The following is a 17,363-nucleotide window of genomic DNA, read 5'->3' as shown; positions in this document are numbered from 1 at the left end:
GACTTCATATTAATTAGGAGAAGTCATAATCACATTTCACTTCTTCCTAAGTCGTATAGGTGATGCCGATTTAAGGATCAAGTTACTATAATTTGTAGTTAATAATAGTTATAAAACCATATTATGAATAGAAAACCTCTGAAGTGAATTTTATACCACTAAAAAGGTACATCAATTAGGTTTGTCATGCAAATGAAAACTGACCCATTTTCATTTTGCCTTTAAAATTTTGAAAATAGAAAAAGTAAAATTGACTTAATTTTTATTAAAATATTATTATAATAAATGTAATAAAGCATCAACATCTCTATTTGTATCTTTAAAATGTGATATACTATGAAAACAACATTTTCACATTATCAATTAATGAAAATAAAATTATTTATTATATTCCTTAATAATTTTTTAAAATTAATATTAATATAATATTTATATATTCTAAACTTCATTAATATATAATTTAATTAGTGAATTATTAAAAGTATTGTACCAAAATATCAATATCCTAATTGATACCATATTAATATACACTACTTCATAAATTTTGGGCAAAATAGGATATGTACTAATAAGTAATTATAGAAAAATTTTAATTTGGATTTATTTTCCATATTGAATAAATTAGAATATTTGAATAAAATTAATGCAAAGTTGCATCATTAATGAAATATTGTGATTTCCAATAATCATCCTAAATTTGGTTTTAATTTTAGAATTTAATATCTATTCGTTATTATTCTAATTTTTTTATAAAATTACATCATTTCTCATTTATGTATTTTACTTTTATTGATATAAAAAACTCTTAAACATTAGGTGCATGTTTAATTATTAAACCCAGTTGTACAGCTAAATTTACTCTTAAATGTCACTCATTTCCTATACAATGTGATTAACACATCTCACTTAGTATTCATCTTGGGGAACCGCATACCCCTTTGTTCCCTTCAAGCTTCATGGTTGGAATGATGAGTAATTTTTACTTGTGTTGGGTAGCCAATAAATTTTCATTTTTAATTATATATTTTGTAATAATCGATATAAAAAAATTATTACATAAGTAATAAGATATGTATATGATAAATTTATGATTATAGTTCAACCACTAAATTTTATTATGAAATAATAATGAAGTAAATAATATATAATGTTAAAATAATAAATAATAATATATAATTAAAAATAAATTTATTAATATGCGGCTACCCACATGTTATTATTATATATATTCATTGCATGTATTTTATGAGTATCCATGAATCGCATATTTTTGCCATCGATATTTGCGTTCAAAGATTTTGTTCTCTAGAACATAGAGAGGTGAAAAAATTCCCCATAATATAATCTGAGGATCAAGACTATACTCCCCACCTAGTAGAGTCCATTTTCACATTAATATTACATAATTACTATTATTATATATATATTATCAATTATTTCAATAATTTCACATTTATTTATATTTCATTTATTAATAAAAAATATTCAACTTTAAGAATATATAATAGTGAAACGAGCCCTATTTCTTTATTCAATCTTATTCTGCCGACGCTGAATCTTCATTTCTTTAGGTATCAATTCTGAGATGAAGAAGATCATCTGCCTAAGTTAGCATCCGCCCAATAATATTGTAATAGGTGATCTCCATTCATCTATTCTCATTTGCTTTTACTCATTCTCTTTATTTGTCTTTATTCTTTTCACGCCTCATACATTTCATCTATAATTGTTTATTAAACTTCCAACTTGACTTTACTATCTTAAAGTTAATTTTAGATTTTTGTTCTATATTGGGGTCTAGTCACATTTGCTCACCCTAAGATTTTGATCACCTTAGTCACTTTTTTTTTTTTTTTTGTAGAAAATATGTTGGTAAGATTATAATATGTGATTGTAGATCAACATTATTTTGGCAATGTGATCTCTCTTATGCAACCTACTTAAAATTTTATGCATTATCATCTAGTTTGGTAATATGGAGATTTTCTCTATAAAAAAATACTCAAATCTTAATTAAGCTATTATGACTAACTTCACCAATTTTATTGTGGAAGAGTACTCTTTCTTCCTTATGGGTTCCCCTCCTTTGTCCTTAATTGTAAATTCAACTATTTTGTTATATGGGAAACTACACACACAAAATTTAGATCAACTAATCCTATTCTAGCTGGAAATAAATAAAATGTAATTTTTTGAATAAGAGAAAATAAACATATATTACATCAATCAAGTATTTGTTGGTAGATAATCTTTTATTCCCAAATACTTATTCAAAGTGTGCTAGTTGCTCTTCTTAAAAGAATGAATGGAACTTTCCATAGAAATAGTATCACTTTACAATTAAAATTACGACATATGTCATACTTTTTTTTAATAAAAATATTTTACAGAAAGTGATTAATTATGATACACGATATAATTTTAATGACAGATAACTTAATCATTTATCTATTTATACGAAAAGATATTTTATTTTGCTTCTGACTTTTGTGAACCTTTACCATGTGATACTAGCTAAAATTAGAAGTTTTCAAACTTTGTGATTTCCACTTAATTTTATTACTTTTTAACTAAACTATACAATAATTAAATCAAAACCAGAATGAGTTCATCATAATTTAGCTTTCTCTTCTTTTTCTCTGTGCTTTTGGGCTTCAATTGTGATTAATGAGTGTCTCTTTCTCTAAAGTTTCAAACTTTAACTAACTCACACACTCTCTCTATTATTTGATCATTCGTTTTTGCTTGGTATGCTACAAATATGTATGAACCATGAACCCAAAATGCATGCTCAGACACTTTTTATAACAAAAGTTAATGTTTTGGTCTGTGTTTTTTTAATTCTCAAATTCATTTTTGTGCTATTGGGTTAAACCCCATTTCATAAAGTCTTAATTTTTGACTTGGGTTTGTTCCATTTTTCTCTTTTGCTCTTTCTCTGCATATAGGTATTAATAATGTTGTTACTAAATAAATAAAGAAACTATTAATGGAAAAAAGTAATGTATGTGTTGGAAAAATGTGATAAGAGCATTCTTAAGATCACTTTGCTAGTTTATTGTATTGGATAAAAATAGTTCCTTTGTGCATTTTCATTGATACATTGCCATTAATTCTTGTTTGGTGATCTAATTTTTATAATGCTGTGTTGCATGCATGGTCCTAGGTATTGAATTTGTGCAGTTAGATTTCTGTGAAGTGTATGCAAATTATGAGTCTATATGTATGAAGTGTATGCACATTATGAGCCTACCCTTACTTTTTAATCCAACACCCCAAATCCCGGAAAAAAAATTCCGCTTGCAGGTTAAGGCTGTGTACATCTATCCTCTCCAGACACCAATAAGTGGGAGTCTCGTGCACGGGGCCGCTCTTTTTACTTTCCAATTTTTTCTTTGGAATGTGTGTTTTGAGATACAATACCATCATATTGATAAATAACTTACATGTCTTCATGCTTTCAATATTGCTATAGAAAGTCAGTGAAATAACCTTTCTTTTCTTATGGCAGGATGGGAACAGGCCAGAAAGCGCAGATTTATCATTCCAGCCGAATGCAGCCTTTCACTCCTAATTCGGTCGGAAGTTCTGTATGCGGCAGAAATTTGAGGAAGAATGAACTTGGTGGCGTCATATTTGGGACCAAGAACACTACTATTAAAGAATGTCTATCTAAACAACTCTTTGGTCAGTTTTTTCATTTAGTTGTTTTTTTAAGTAGCATTTGGAATAGCTATTAGTATGAGTCTGAAAATCCTAATGTGACAATAATATTCAGCATTTTAAAATAGAAGTTGTGTTGTGCAATACAAGTTGATCCATTTCACTGTGATTTTACAATTCTTTAAATTAGGTGCAGACTGGATAACACAACTTTCACATTTTATCTGAGCTTAGGACAAACTATGTATAGCTTTGCAACGAAGCACAACATTGGCCGGGTTTAGATATCAATGGTTTGTGGATAAACATGATTTATAGCAGACGATAAGGTGTTGTTTGATCTATGTAACCGACTTCACCCTATAGGACAAGGCTTGGTTGTTGTTGTTCCTTTTCAAGTCTTTCACATGAGCTCTATTTTCTTAATGCTTGAAGTTGATACTATCAGTGCCATAAAATCTTAGTTGTTGCCTACGAAATCGTCACTTTTCACAGCAATATGTTAAACGTCCCCTTTTTTCTGAAGGCAGGGGCTGTTTTATCTGGCTAATGAGATTTCTTTTTCCATTTGAACAGGCTTACCGGCTCAGCACTTCTCTTATGTGAAGAATATTGATCCTGGATTGCCTCTGTTTCTGTTCAACTATAGTGACCGGAAGCTTCATGGAATATTCGATGCGGCTAGCAGCGGGAAAATGTTTATAGACCCTTATGGATGGACTGAGGGTGGTTCTGTGAGAACACAATATCCTGCTCAGGTATTACTTACTCTCTAAATGCTATTGTGATCATGATTCATGAAAAACCCCTTATGCTTATACCTTTTTGTTATTAATGTTTAAGGTTCAAGTTCATGTTCGGCTTAAGTGCCAGCCACTGTCGGAAGATAAATTTAGACCCATAATTCAAGACAACTACTATACTCAAAAACATTTCTGGTTTGAACTAGACCACACACAAACACACAAGCTGAATGCTTTACTAGCATCCTTAGCAATAGTCCCTGGTAATTCTGCCCCCAAGAATATACCAAGGTGGATAACTATATCTCGGCCTCTTCCATTACATGAAACTCCGAAGGAAGGTGAAGCATCTAAGACGGTTGAATCAGAGATAGAGCAATCTGCTCACTCAAGTATGAGATCAGATTCATCTGAAAATGATTCTTCTTTCGATAGAGACATCCAGCCATTGGATACTCATGCAGCTATGAAGGAAGTAAAACAGGATCACAAGGACATCATGTTTATGAGACTAAAGGAATTGACTCTTAATCTTGAAACTCAAAAACCGTCATTGCCAGATGATGTCAGTGATATTCCTGATGTGAATAATAAGTCCTTTGTGGAAAAGGGTAATTCGGAGGCACCGGCTATTTCAGAGAAGACAGAAGAGAGTCCTGCTACCCCATCTGAATTTCCTTACGACATAAGCCAGGTAGTCGAGGATGTTCGATTGAAAATACTCAACGTAATATGTTAATTTTGTTTGCAAGCAACTAACTTGTAGTGTACTTATAGTTGGTGCAAGAGGTCAAAGAGCTGACAGCATTCAGCAAAATACAAATCGAAAGGAATTGTTACCTGGAGCAGAAGATGGTACTGTTCGCTTTGTTATAGATGCTGTCTAAAATTCATCGTATTTGTCAATCGTTTCTCCATCCCTAACATCTTCAAGTATATTGGTCGAATGCATTAAAATATATACGGTCTTAATACAAATTGAACAAGCATGTGGAAATTCTTAATCTTTGTTATTTATAGATTCTTCTTAGATGATTATCCCCATATTGAGTTTTATAATTCTGCTACTGTTTGAAGTTCACAAATACGTGGGTCACCCTCGGGTATGCTTGTTACTCATTATAAGCATAATGAGTGACATTGATGCATAATGAGTGATATGTTGGTCACTGTGATCATAAGCTTGTTGCATAATGAGTTATATTGATGTCTAATTGTTCTGAGTGGTGATTTGCATTCATTTTCTATTTTTCATATCATAGATGAGTCTTCTACCAAATTAATATTGGTTTTGTTCTCCATCCAGATGGAGGCAGAAATGGAAATCCAGTATCTAAAAGATCGTTGTACACGGGTCGAATATGCATATAATGTTCCTTCGACATATGTCGAGAAGACATTTATCGAGTCATCTGCTGAGCTGCATTTAGACCCGAAAGATTCATTATATCTAATAGGAGGCTTTAACGGAGAATCATGGTTCAAAACTATGGATATGTATTCTACTTCCCAGAAAGTAATCAAATCTCTCAAGCCTATGAACTCAGTTCACTCATATACTTCGGCTGTGCAGTTGAATGGTGAGATTTTTGTTTTAGGTGGTGGTAATGGACATGTTCGGTGTGAAACAGGTATGAAATCTTGATGTTGTTTTGAAATTTTTATTTTTTAACTGCAAAGTTTTTGTCAACCTTTTTACCTTCTACCTATGCAGTTGAATCGTACTGTCCATTTCGTGACAGCTGGACCCTGTGGCCTTCTTTGAACCAGAAGAAAGGAAGCTTGTCTGGAGCTGCTGTGGACGGAAAAATATTTGCCGTTGGTGGTGGTAATGGTATTGAATGCCTTTCGGATGTTGAGATGCTTGACTTAGACATTGGACGGTGGATCCCTACGCGTTCAATGCTTGACAAGGTAAAGTGGAACTATCAAATTGTAAATATTGCAGGAATTGATTGAGATTTGGATTGTTTTGAATAAATAATTAGAAGTAAATAACTATAATAAATAATAAAATGACCATTTGGATTGTTTTTCTGAAAAACATACAAAATTGTTGAACTTTTTTGTTGAATGCTTCATATTTCCAGAGATTTTCTCTGGCTGCAATGGAACTCAACGGTGCGCTTTATGCTACTGGTGGATATAATGGAAGTGATTACTTGAAGTAAGATTTATAACTTGATTTTCTTCATTTGATTCATATCAATAGTTAAAATTCATATCATGCAAACCTGGTTGATGTAAACTGCAACCTTTTTAGATATATATATATACATGTATGTATATTTTGGATATTATATTTATATCTGTATTAATATGATCGACATTTCCACATAACTGCAGCTCTGCTGAAAGGTTCGATCCGAGGGAGCATTCTTGGACTAAAATTCCAAACATGAATTCAAAGAGGGGCTGTCACTCTTTAGTTGTTCTAAATGAAAAATTGTGAGTTCAACGCTTTTCCTCTCCCTCCTTTAATTTTGGTTTTATTGATGCTGCAGTTCTCAAGACATGCACCAGTATCCTGTGAGTGATTTTGTAAATTATATGTAGCACTTAAAATGCTTGACTTAGTGAAGTTCAGAGTTGTCGTAGACTTGTAGGGACCGGATGTGGCAGCGTTTGGCACCATGACCAAAACGAACTGAACAGATTTTGTTCTCATTCTCTTATGTTTCACCCTTTAGTGGAATCAAAATGCCTCACCTTTTAACACTTGTGTCCTGTTTATAAAATATGTCAAACATAGAACAAAATCGATATACTTGGTTCTGTTCTAGCACGACTACCGAACGTTACCATATGTGTGATCCTACTTGGTGATATTGAAAACTGAGGGGAAAAATAAGGTGTAATGTCACATAGGAGTCTTTGTTGCTTAAAAGGTTGCCCAAAATAATTTATAAAGATCTAGATTTGTATTCTAGAACCATTCTCATTCAGTAATCCATTTGGTGAACTCAACATATTTTCGAATCATTATGAACAAAATATGTAGTGATTTAATATGGTAGAATTGTATAGAAAAAGCACTTCTATTCTAGTAAAAGATTATGTGTTTGACTGAGACATGCTTCACCTAAACATATTCATTCACTTCATAGGTATGCTCTAGGCGGCTTTGATGGAACCGGAATGGTTTCAAGTGTTGAAGTGTTTGATCCTCGTCTCGATGCATGGATGATGGGGGAACCAATGATTCATGCTAGAGGGTATTCTGCTGCTGCAATTGTCAAGGAATCCATTTATGTGATTGGGGGACTTAAAATTGGTGAAACCATTGTAGATACAGTAAGTAAATCTATCAAGGGCATCTTTCATAAACACTTTTTTTCAAAGGCAGCTTTTTTTTCTGGGTTAATCTGATATGTTTGGCAAAATTGATTAAATTGTGAAAGAGCATTTTGTAATGGAAATTAGAAGTTTCAAAACATTATTAATCTTTATAAACACTTCCATACCCTTTTTTTATAAAAATATTTGTTTGCACAACTCATATGAAAAAGATAATCTTAAAAATCAATTTTCAACAAACGACTAAACATGTAATCTATTTTTCGATGCGAAATTAACAATAATATTTTGCCTTTGATGATTTTACCTCATGTTTATATATCTATACTATAAAAGCATATTTGCATGTTTCTATATTCATATTGAATGAACATATTACAGGTTGAAAAATATACTGAAGGTGAGGGATGGAAGGAAACTTTCACTGCATCAACTGTTAGAAAGTGTTTCTTGTCTGCTATAGCATGCAGTGATGAGTGAGAGATAGTTATTCAAACTATATAGACAGAAGTAAATGAATAAAATGGTCATGTAGAGGCTCTTAATCATAGCTATTGCTATTTGTGAAGTCATAGGATAAAGATATATTTTTGCATGACTCTGAATCCTGCTTTATATACAGTATTGGCATTGTTTTTGTGGATTTACTTCAATGCCATTAAAGGTTTGTTGCACAGAGAAACTTGTTGTTTTGTACAAGGTGTTTGTCTATTTGATATGAAGCTGTGCAGATTGTTATTAGTGCTGAGTTTATGTATGCATATAAGATTTAACAAGCTTTCCCTGATTGTATATAAATCGATTAGTTATTAGCCGGCATTGACGTAACGGTAAAGTTGTTTTGTGACATTCAGTTCGACGTAACGGTAAAGTTGTTTTGTGACATTCGGTTCAAATCCAAGTGGACCCCCTGCCTTTTCGCCTTCATGGCAACTATTAATCCAATTAATTTGTGGAATCATTGCAAAGTTCATTCTTTGACTAATAACATAGGTTGGAAACAGATTGTTCCAAGTTAAACTTTTATAAGATATCCAAGTTATTTGCATATTGGATTTATGGATACTAATAATAATAATAATGCAGTTGATCTTCAAATCCAATACATAAGATCTTTTGATTTTGGAATTTGCATAACTAAATGAACAATATATTTATTAATTACTATTATAAAGATCTATTTTCACCATAATTACAATGAAAACAACCCAATAAAATTTCAATATACTTTTACTCAAATAATAATAGTTTACTCTTTATTAACATTTGAGAGATAAACTTGTTTTTCTGCACAAAGAAGCACTAGTTCACGTTTTGGTCCTCCATGTCTTTGCACAGGACAAGCATTTTCAAACAAACTTTCTAAACCAATACTAACTTTCAATGTAACAGAACCAGCTTTTGCTGTTCTGTAAAATGGTGCAACAAAAGCAAATTTTTTAACCTTTCCAGAGCCTTCAAAAAGGTCCAAATCTAGAAACACATGGTGTACAAAACCATCATCCATACTAATTCTCAGCCACAACCTCTTCTCAGTTGAAACATTATGGGCAGTGATGTTACATGGTATACCAGCAGGTAATCTTGAAACAAATGGAAAAGGATGTTCCAAATCATTGTTGGGAATGCTTAGTTCTGCCTTTAAATGTTTGATTGTACCATGAGACGTAAACTTCTTGAAGGAGAACAGCTTGAGACATTCGTCGAACGGAAGCGGATTGCGCGAAGAAGCTTCGTTGATGGCGGTGCTACTTTCATGTAATAGTTTCCCCAGTTCAACTATGAAATTGGATGGTAAAGTTGAACTTTCTTTAAGTAGAGATTCTACTTGTAAATATATAGCATTCAACTTCTTGAATGTTTGATTAGCACTGCAGATTTTAACTTTGCATAGTCTGAGGGAAAATGTAACTAATATTAGCTCCAAGACAGTGATTTCTTCTTCTGCTGAAAAACCGAGAAACCTACACATTAATTCTTTAACCCTTTTATCAAGCTTTCCCAGTTTGGATTCCAATACCCCCATTCTTTGAGAAGAATCAGTTTTTTCTGGTAACAAGTGCTGCCATACTTCTGCAAGAAGCTTAAATATCCGAAGATTCTGTAAAGTAAATGCCAAAGCATCACCATATCCCGAAGAATCAGATGCCATCATAGTTGTCAACTCTTCCTTCCAACACCTGTATCATTAACATCATCTCAGCCTCAAAAGGAAGAGGAGACAAAACACCAAGAGACAATATTTAATGCACGATAACTACAACAAAGCCTTTTCCACTAGGTGGAGTCGGCTACATAGATCAAATGATATTTATAAAGAGACCATTGATATCTAAATCTTTCTTAATACTTTTTCACCTATAGTTTGTTTTGGTCTCCCTCTGCCTCTAGCAATTGGGATACCTTTCATTTGATCTACTTCTCCATGCTTACATAAACCACCTAAGACATGATTCTTTTAAATGCATGCATGCTAGTTTAAACAATCAAAAGAGAAGACAATGGCATACAGAAACAGTTTATAATCTTGCAGGAAACCAAAAAATTTAATCGAAGATGTACATGATCAACCAATTAGAATCTTCATATATATTATATATGAATGATACACTCAAAAAAATATACCGTAATATGCCAAAATCATGTTACTGCAAGGGAAGTTATTGGGATTGCTTATATCATTATATGCAATATACACAATCCACAATGTTAGGGGAAGCATGTTGCAGTAAACACCAAGACGCAAGTGTTACTGAAACTATACTACGGTTATTACCTCAATGACCCCAGCACTTTATTTGTAAACCCTGACTGTATCATTGCCCACATGTCAGGTAACTTTGCAAGGATGTAATTTGTGAAGTCTATAACTTCATTATTTGCCAGTTGTTGTTCTTCCTTATAATTGGCTACCTCTTTTGGATCCCTTGTGATCTGAGACTCGATCTCCTCTTTGGTGGCAAGATTTGGAGCATCACCTCCAGAATGGCCTGTAGATCTGCTTTTCTCGCATAGGTAAGCCAGAAGGGCATTCCTATCCATGATATCACTAAAAGCGCAATAAATTCTACCGAGAAATGTAACTGCATAAGAAAACATTACTGGTGGTATACTGCCTATATGTCCATTCAAGAGTGGAGAAGATATAGAAAGGGTTAGCAGTGCAGCTATCCTAACACTATTAAATTCAAAGTTTCCTTCAAAAGCCGCTTCTACCTGAAAGAGAAACATCAAAAAGTAATCAGTGCCGTTCTTTCTAAGGACAATAGGTATTTCTGTTTGATAGATCAAGAAGAAAGAAAGGAATTAATGGAAAACAATACCCTAAACAAGAATCCATGTGATTCTTGGTTGGGATGAAGAACAAGAATATTATTAAAAAGAATGAAAGAAGAACAAGAATTGAGATGTACAAAAGGTCCCACGACCTTACCCCTGATTCCACAATCAGAATTTACTTCCCAATTACTCCCCTTCCTCCAAGAGACTAGTTCCTTATTTATAGCCTAACTAACAAACTATTATTGAAAGCCTAACAAACTAACTGCTTAGGGATACTCTAGTAAATGTGTTACAATTAGGAAATCTCTAACTAGACTTACATATTTCCCCTTCTATACACATATTTAATGCTAGACTTAGGCCTAATCTTATCACTGTTTCATTGGCATGCAAAGTATGAAAATGTTCAATAAAATCTTGTATATGGTTATCTCATAACCGAACGAGTGTACCTCTTCAAAAATTTCTTTGATAATTAAGCCTACATATTTCTTGTGATTTCGGCCAAGATGAGAGAAAGCAGAAAGTACATCATCTTCATCCTGGAAAAATAATATTTAAAAGTTAAACACAGAAGAAATAACAGTTAAAAAATGGTTGTGTTGAGTATAATGGGTTTGTTACTCAAAAGACAGTGTGAGCAAGAAGCATGTAAAACCAATATTTTGGATTAAATGAAAAGCAAGAATCTTTGTTTCCAGAATACTATTGAAGCCATGATGAAAAATAAACAATGATGTAACATTGAGATGAGGCTATTATGTAAACGAGTGCAAAATACATGTAATCAAGGATATCCTATCTAAGGGGCAAGTAGCTTCAATTGAGGGCATGTTAAAATCCTAAAATAGATCAACTTAAAAGAGAAGATAAAGCAAAATGCAAATTTTAAGATTGTTTAAGAATGAGAAATAGATAAGATAAAATGGACAAAAAAACATGTTAAAAGATATATAATTGCAAGATATGTGATCAAGGATATAATTCTTTATTGCCTGAACTGTGAAATAAAAAATTATGCGGTCAAGGTTTTCCCATTTGTTCTGCTTTTCATTTTAATTCAAGGACTCTAGAAGCCAAATATGACAGAATGGGATAATGATTCAAGCATCAACTGTGAGGTGAATTTCATAGGTAATGGATAACAACTAACACAGTTATAAAATATGATAAGAGTTTGTTTCCAGAGGGGTATATCAAGAATAATAATAAGAATGAACTTGAAGAACAATACAACGAAATCATTGTTATGAAAATTACCACACATGTAAAATGAAATTTCCATGAGCAATGCAATAACAACTTTATCTAGTGATGTCACATACTTTTGCAGATAAAAACGATTACTATATTGCATATTGAAAATGGGAAAATAATGGAAAGCAAACCTGGGGATAATGCACTAAATTTTCCAAAAGGGAATCAATAGATGATTTGAACAACACCCGATCATTTAGCTTCACTACTTTAAGTATTTTCCTTTCAGCATATCTTACTTCCCTATTGTTATCCACTAGAACACCGAGAAACTGCAAAAGAAAACAGAACATAAGCAGGATATAAATCACAAATTGCGACATAGATTTTTTTAACACAAAGTAATGCCCATAAGTAAGTCAGGAAGACAAAACTTCATCTATTTGGAAATTTGAGTTTATTGAAAAAGATTAATAAACGAGAATGCTTAAGAATTCCTCTATGAAAAATACATCCAATACGCCAATATCCATAAACCTTCCCAATAAAATCCCTACAACCCAGTCATACTGGTCAGCAAGTTCTGTTTATGAGAAGTTCTTTCTTTAAAGCTCAAATTTATGGGCCATCAAAGGCAGTTGTTGTTTAGTTGAAGAGCAATTGTCTGTAAGTGGAAATTTAACATTTTTACAAGAGATAAAATGATCCCTGGTATGATTTGACAGAGCACTGACTCTAAATTTTCATTGTTTAATATGATCTTCCCACAGATAACAAAACACTCATTTCTTTCTGTTTAGTATACCTCCAATGGGCCATCCAACCAATCACTGAAACCATACCTTTATGGCTTCCATCTAGTCCAATTTTTCCATATACCCCAGTAGTCATTCATCACTTTCCAAAAGTATTTTTTCAACCCAAGTATAATCTAGTTCAATCTGCAAGCCCAATAAAAACCTTATTCATCAACATAACTCTTTAATCATAAAACTGGATACTTTTTCTTTTTCCAAATGTCTCCTACCTCAGAAAACAAGGTAAACCCTTCTGCTTAATAAAATTACAAAAATCATCCTAAATATATCATCTCCTTACATCAATAATTTGACCATTAACAATGAGACCCATCATACAGTTTCCAACAAAAGGAAAATTGTAGGCATTAAAATATATAGTGGATATAGAGAAAAATGATGAATGAAGGATAGGAACATACCATATGCAAGTGTATTTCCTGAAGTTTTAGAAAGCCATTAATTGCCATGTGATGCAAAGTTTCTAAAGCTTGTAACTGAACCACCACTGAATCATCATTCAACATATCCATTAAGAAGTTTATGGCTTCATGAGCAAACTCCAGAGAGAGGATTGTCAGTGTGTATAGTGACTGACAAGCAGACTTCCGCACCTTCAGATTAGAAATTATTCAATCATTATTTCAAACATTAACTTCAGGGGAAAAAACAACCAAGCCTCGAAACGATAACAGACAGTTACGGTTAATTTTTAGATAAACCTCAGATAATAAGCAACAAAATATGTTTGAGTAGGTTACCTCAAAGAACTCATCCTCAAGTCCATGAACTAATGCACCAGCAACACTAGTTGCCAACTTCACAAATTGTTCAGATGTGCTTTGATACAATGTTTTCTTGGTCTTTCCAAAGGTTAAAACTCTTTTAGATAAGCTTTGCAAAAGAAAATCCTCAGATACTATTTCAATCTTTCCAATGCCATTAAAAGCTTCAGCTCGGACCTTCATGCTCATATCTCTTGCCATAGAACAGAGCTACATGCAAATATTGAATGTATTATTGAGGGTATCAGCTAACAACTATCAGAAATGCTTGAAAACTCAAACAGATACTTAACACCAAAAACATCTGGGATACAGAATCTATGAAACCATGTACAACCCATAGTATACAATATACCTTCGCAAATACTTCATTGGACAAATAGTTCTTCATGTCTGCATTAGAAGCTGCTAGCATTACACCCCATGAAGCTACCTGAAATATGACAGCCCACATCAATCAAAATTTGAAATAATGAATATCACTCCATCTGTTTACAAAACTAGCTTAAAAACCGAATTTCAAATTTTCAATCATTCACCAACAACTGAACTCAACAAGAACAACATTCAGTAAAACTAACACCAAAATATCTAATTGCTTCAATCTAATTTGTTCACAACACAACATCAGGGCAATAAAAACACGAGTAAACATCCATTTTAATCACATTGGTCCGTCAGTTATAACCAGGTGACATCAAATCATTCTTCCAATAGCAATTAATGCCATCAGTTTGGTCCACTAAAACACCAATTCAAAGGAATTAATTAACATTGAAACACTAATTCCATGTCATTACAAATGAAGAACTAAAGTGATGTCCACTACATCTGTGGATGACCAGATCAAATGTGTACTCCATGATCAATGGTATGATGAATGAAGCACCTAAAACAAGGGATTGGAAATGGAAAAAATCTTAGCTCCTCTACTCCATTCTTCTTCACTCCTAGATGACAGGAAACAACTAAACCAACACTTCGGTGCCCTGAAAGACCATGTGCTCATTTGATTAGTCCTTAAAAGATGGAAAACCCTCACTTGGTCCCAAAAAAACTATCCATTAGTTTGATCCAGTGTTTCAAATTGCGGACTGCATCACATGATACGGACGCAATATTGCGGTTGTTGTGACCGCCGCAATATTGCAGTTGCTGTGACCGCCGCAACCACATCACACCACAATTAAAGTGTGATACTGGATCACAATGATGTGACCACAATGGGCCTCAACGCAACCGCATCATGCTGCATCAGACTGCATTTGGGACACATCAGACCACGTCGATATCAAAAATATTTTTTTACTCACAAAATAATTCACACCGCAATGGCCGCAATCCGCATCGTAAAGGTCGCAGTGACCGCAATCGCAGTAACCACAACCGCAATTTAAAACACTGGTTTGATCCCACTATTGATCTTCTCCGGACCATGTAATGAGTTTTCATGTTACACAGGATCACGGATTAATTCAATGAACACATGATATTTCTGAGAAGAATGGAGGATTTATTGATATGGAATAACATAATGACTTCCCTAAATGAGTTGGTCTTTAAAATTGGCAAGTAATGATGATCATATCATGGGTTGTAATTAATTGTTCACTTCAGAGGCAAACTCAGTTTATAAGAATCTTGTATGGAAACTGTAGGTGGTATGTCAACTGAATTATGACCCTCTAATGTCAACTTCTCTCTCTATATTCATGAATAGGAGAGATAGACATAAAAGAATTTTATTAGATGGTCCAGACAAAAATAGTGAAATTTCAATTATGATCCTTGTGTACCTGTCCCTTACCATGTGGCTATCCCTACCTAAGGGGAAAGAATTACATAACAGAGTTTAATCCTAAATTAGTCTTACAGTGGGACCAATATACTAATCATGGTAAGTATCATCCTTAAACAAGAAAAACTCTACACTCGATAATACAGAGGGGAAAAATCATTTTTTTCAAAAGGTTCTGTTATGCCATTGGTTAAGGAATAAAGAAGAGGAAAACATGCTATAGAAAACTAAAATCAACACTTCAAAATACATTAACTTCATTTTCCCATGAAGACTTCCCCTTTTAATTCCTTAACGAGTGTCTAACATTACCCTCTTCAAAAATAATCGTTGGACAACTAAAATGAAAGCTTACTCTTTAAAAGCCTATATCATACATTGAATGAAACACACAAGGCAGTACAAAATCCATGGTAACAATAGAAGAAATATTTGAATTTTGAATTAGCAGTATATCTTACCACGCGAACAGCAGACAATCTCACACAATCATGCATATCACTCAGAAGTTCAACACCGCGTCCATAACACGCTTCCACCAAGCTAACATCTTCAAACACACCGCACTCACATAGACTATGAATCCCTTCCAATGAAGCTTCTCTCACATAAGGATAAGGATCCTTAGTGAGCCCCAAGCACACACCCAACAACAAAGCAGGTCTAACCTGAAACCGCAAACCAGCATTCCTCAGCATCCAAATCCTCGCAGACACGTTTGGCCCGAAACAAAGGGAGACGAATAAACTGTCATCAAGGGAGACTAGTCCATCGTCCAAAATGGAGGTGATAGCATGGAGGGACTCAACGGTTCCCTCGAAAGCAAGGTGGGTTATTGATGATGGGTCAGGCGAGTTGGACCGGAGCGAATCGAGGACTAGTTGGGATAAAGAAGAGTGGTGGGCTGCAAGGTCAGAGAGGAGCTTGAGGATATGGTGAGTTTGATTCCTTGTTTGGTTAGTGGATTGGAGTGCATGAGTCAATGCTTGTAGGATTGAGATAAGATTTGATTTTGGGGTTGAAGGGTTGATAATTTGGGACCTCATAACAGAGAGTGTGTGCATAGAAAAAGGTTCTTCTCTCCATTGTGAATCCATTTACACACACAGAGTGAGAATCTAACCAATTGGGTTATGTTTTCTAGGGTTTGATCTTTACCAAGTGTGTATGAAAAAGGCTTAGTCTATAGAACAAAAATTTAACCCCACAAATTACGGTAACTGAATTGAAATACAAAGAGAGAATTCAAATGAGAGAGCATTATAGAGGTAATCATCACAAATCAGTTACATGAAGATGATGATTAAACTTAAAAAACGAAATAAAAAAATGGCATATTTTTTACAGCATTGGTTCTGTCAGGACTTTTATCAAACATGTAATGTGCAAAGTGAACTATTTGCCAGTGAAAAAACAAATAGTTCCTATGCAGTAAATAAAAAGCATAGTTTCTGTAGTGCTTGTCGGAGAAGCAAATCGGAGAAGTCGACCGGAGACAGAGATCACGGTGGTGATACGACGCGGTGGAGTTTGAAGAGGTGAAGAAGAAGAAGAAGGGTAAAGAGAGGAAATAGAGATATGGGCCCAACTCATTAATGGATTTTCGTTGTTTTTTGTTCGTTACAATATAGTATAACTTTATAAGAGTGATTTAAATCATATCATATTTGAATTATTTATTTTATAATTAACCAAAAATAATAAAAATATATCTACTCATACACTCTTTGTATTTTTTTCTCCATAATATATCGTAATTTGTTTAACTTAATTATATTTATCATTATTTTTTCTTTAAAAG

At 33.4% G+C, this 17,363-nt stretch overlaps 2 protein-coding genes across 2 annotated transcripts; one reads left to right on the top strand and one right to left on the bottom strand.

Moving 5' to 3' along the window:
* On the top strand, positions 3,396-8,428 carry LOC109325194 (kelch-like protein 32). The gene is made up of 10 exons (XM_019557393.1): positions 3,396-3,687; positions 4,240-4,421; positions 4,507-5,100; positions 5,184-5,261; positions 5,713-6,037; positions 6,121-6,320; positions 6,497-6,573; positions 6,753-6,854; positions 7,514-7,700; positions 8,085-8,428. Exons 1-10 carry the CDS (start codon positions 3,513-3,515, stop codon positions 8,181-8,183), a joined length of 2,019 nt encoding a protein of 672 aa, XP_019412938.1. The 5' UTR covers positions 3,396-3,512; the 3' UTR covers positions 8,184-8,428.
* On the bottom strand, positions 8,916-17,148 carry LOC109325192 (protein SIEL). The gene is made up of 8 exons (XM_019557390.1): positions 16,024-17,148; positions 14,120-14,197; positions 13,741-13,974; positions 13,402-13,593; positions 12,374-12,514; positions 11,438-11,527; positions 10,480-10,919; positions 8,916-9,883 (listed from the first exon to the last, which is right to left on the bottom strand). The coding sequence occupies exons 1-8, from the start codon at positions 16,657-16,659 to the stop codon at positions 8,953-8,955; spliced, it is 2,742 nt and encodes a 913-aa protein (XP_019412935.1). The 5' UTR covers positions 16,660-17,148; the 3' UTR covers positions 8,916-8,952.

This window comes from Lupinus angustifolius, chromosome LG13, assembly GCF_001865875.1.
Source record: "Lupinus angustifolius cultivar Tanjil chromosome LG13, LupAngTanjil_v1.0, whole genome shotgun sequence".
NCBI lineage: Eukaryota > Viridiplantae > Streptophyta > Magnoliopsida > Fabales > Fabaceae > Lupinus > Lupinus angustifolius.
Note: the sequence above shows the minus strand (reverse complement) of the source record. Positions and strands in the feature narration are given on the sequence as shown.

Bases quoted from the DNA above. Each gene is read 5' to 3' on its own strand.
- LOC109325194 (XM_019557393.1), top strand. From the start codon at position 3,513: ATGGGAACAGGCCAGAAAGCGCAGATTTATCATTCCAGCCGAATGCAG. The intron at 5,101-5,183 runs GTAGTCGAGGAT...GTGTACTTATAG, and splicing joins TTCCTTACGACATAAGCCAG to TTGGTGCAAGAGGTCAAAGA. The intron at 6,321-6,496 runs GTAAAGTGGAAC...TCATATTTCCAG, and splicing joins CGCGTTCAATGCTTGACAAG to AGATTTTCTCTGGCTGCAAT.
- LOC109325192 (XM_019557390.1), bottom strand. From the start codon at position 16,659: ATGGATTCACAATGGAGAGAAGAACCTTTTTCTATGCACACACTCTCT. The intron at 11,528-12,373 runs GTTTGCTTTCCA...TTATTTTTCCAG, and splicing joins ATTTAGTGCATTATCCCCAG to GATGAAGATGATGTACTTTC. The intron at 9,884-10,479 runs GTAATAACCGTA...TTAATGATACAG, and splicing joins AAAGTGCTGGGGTCATTGAG to GTGTTGGAAGGAAGAGTTGA.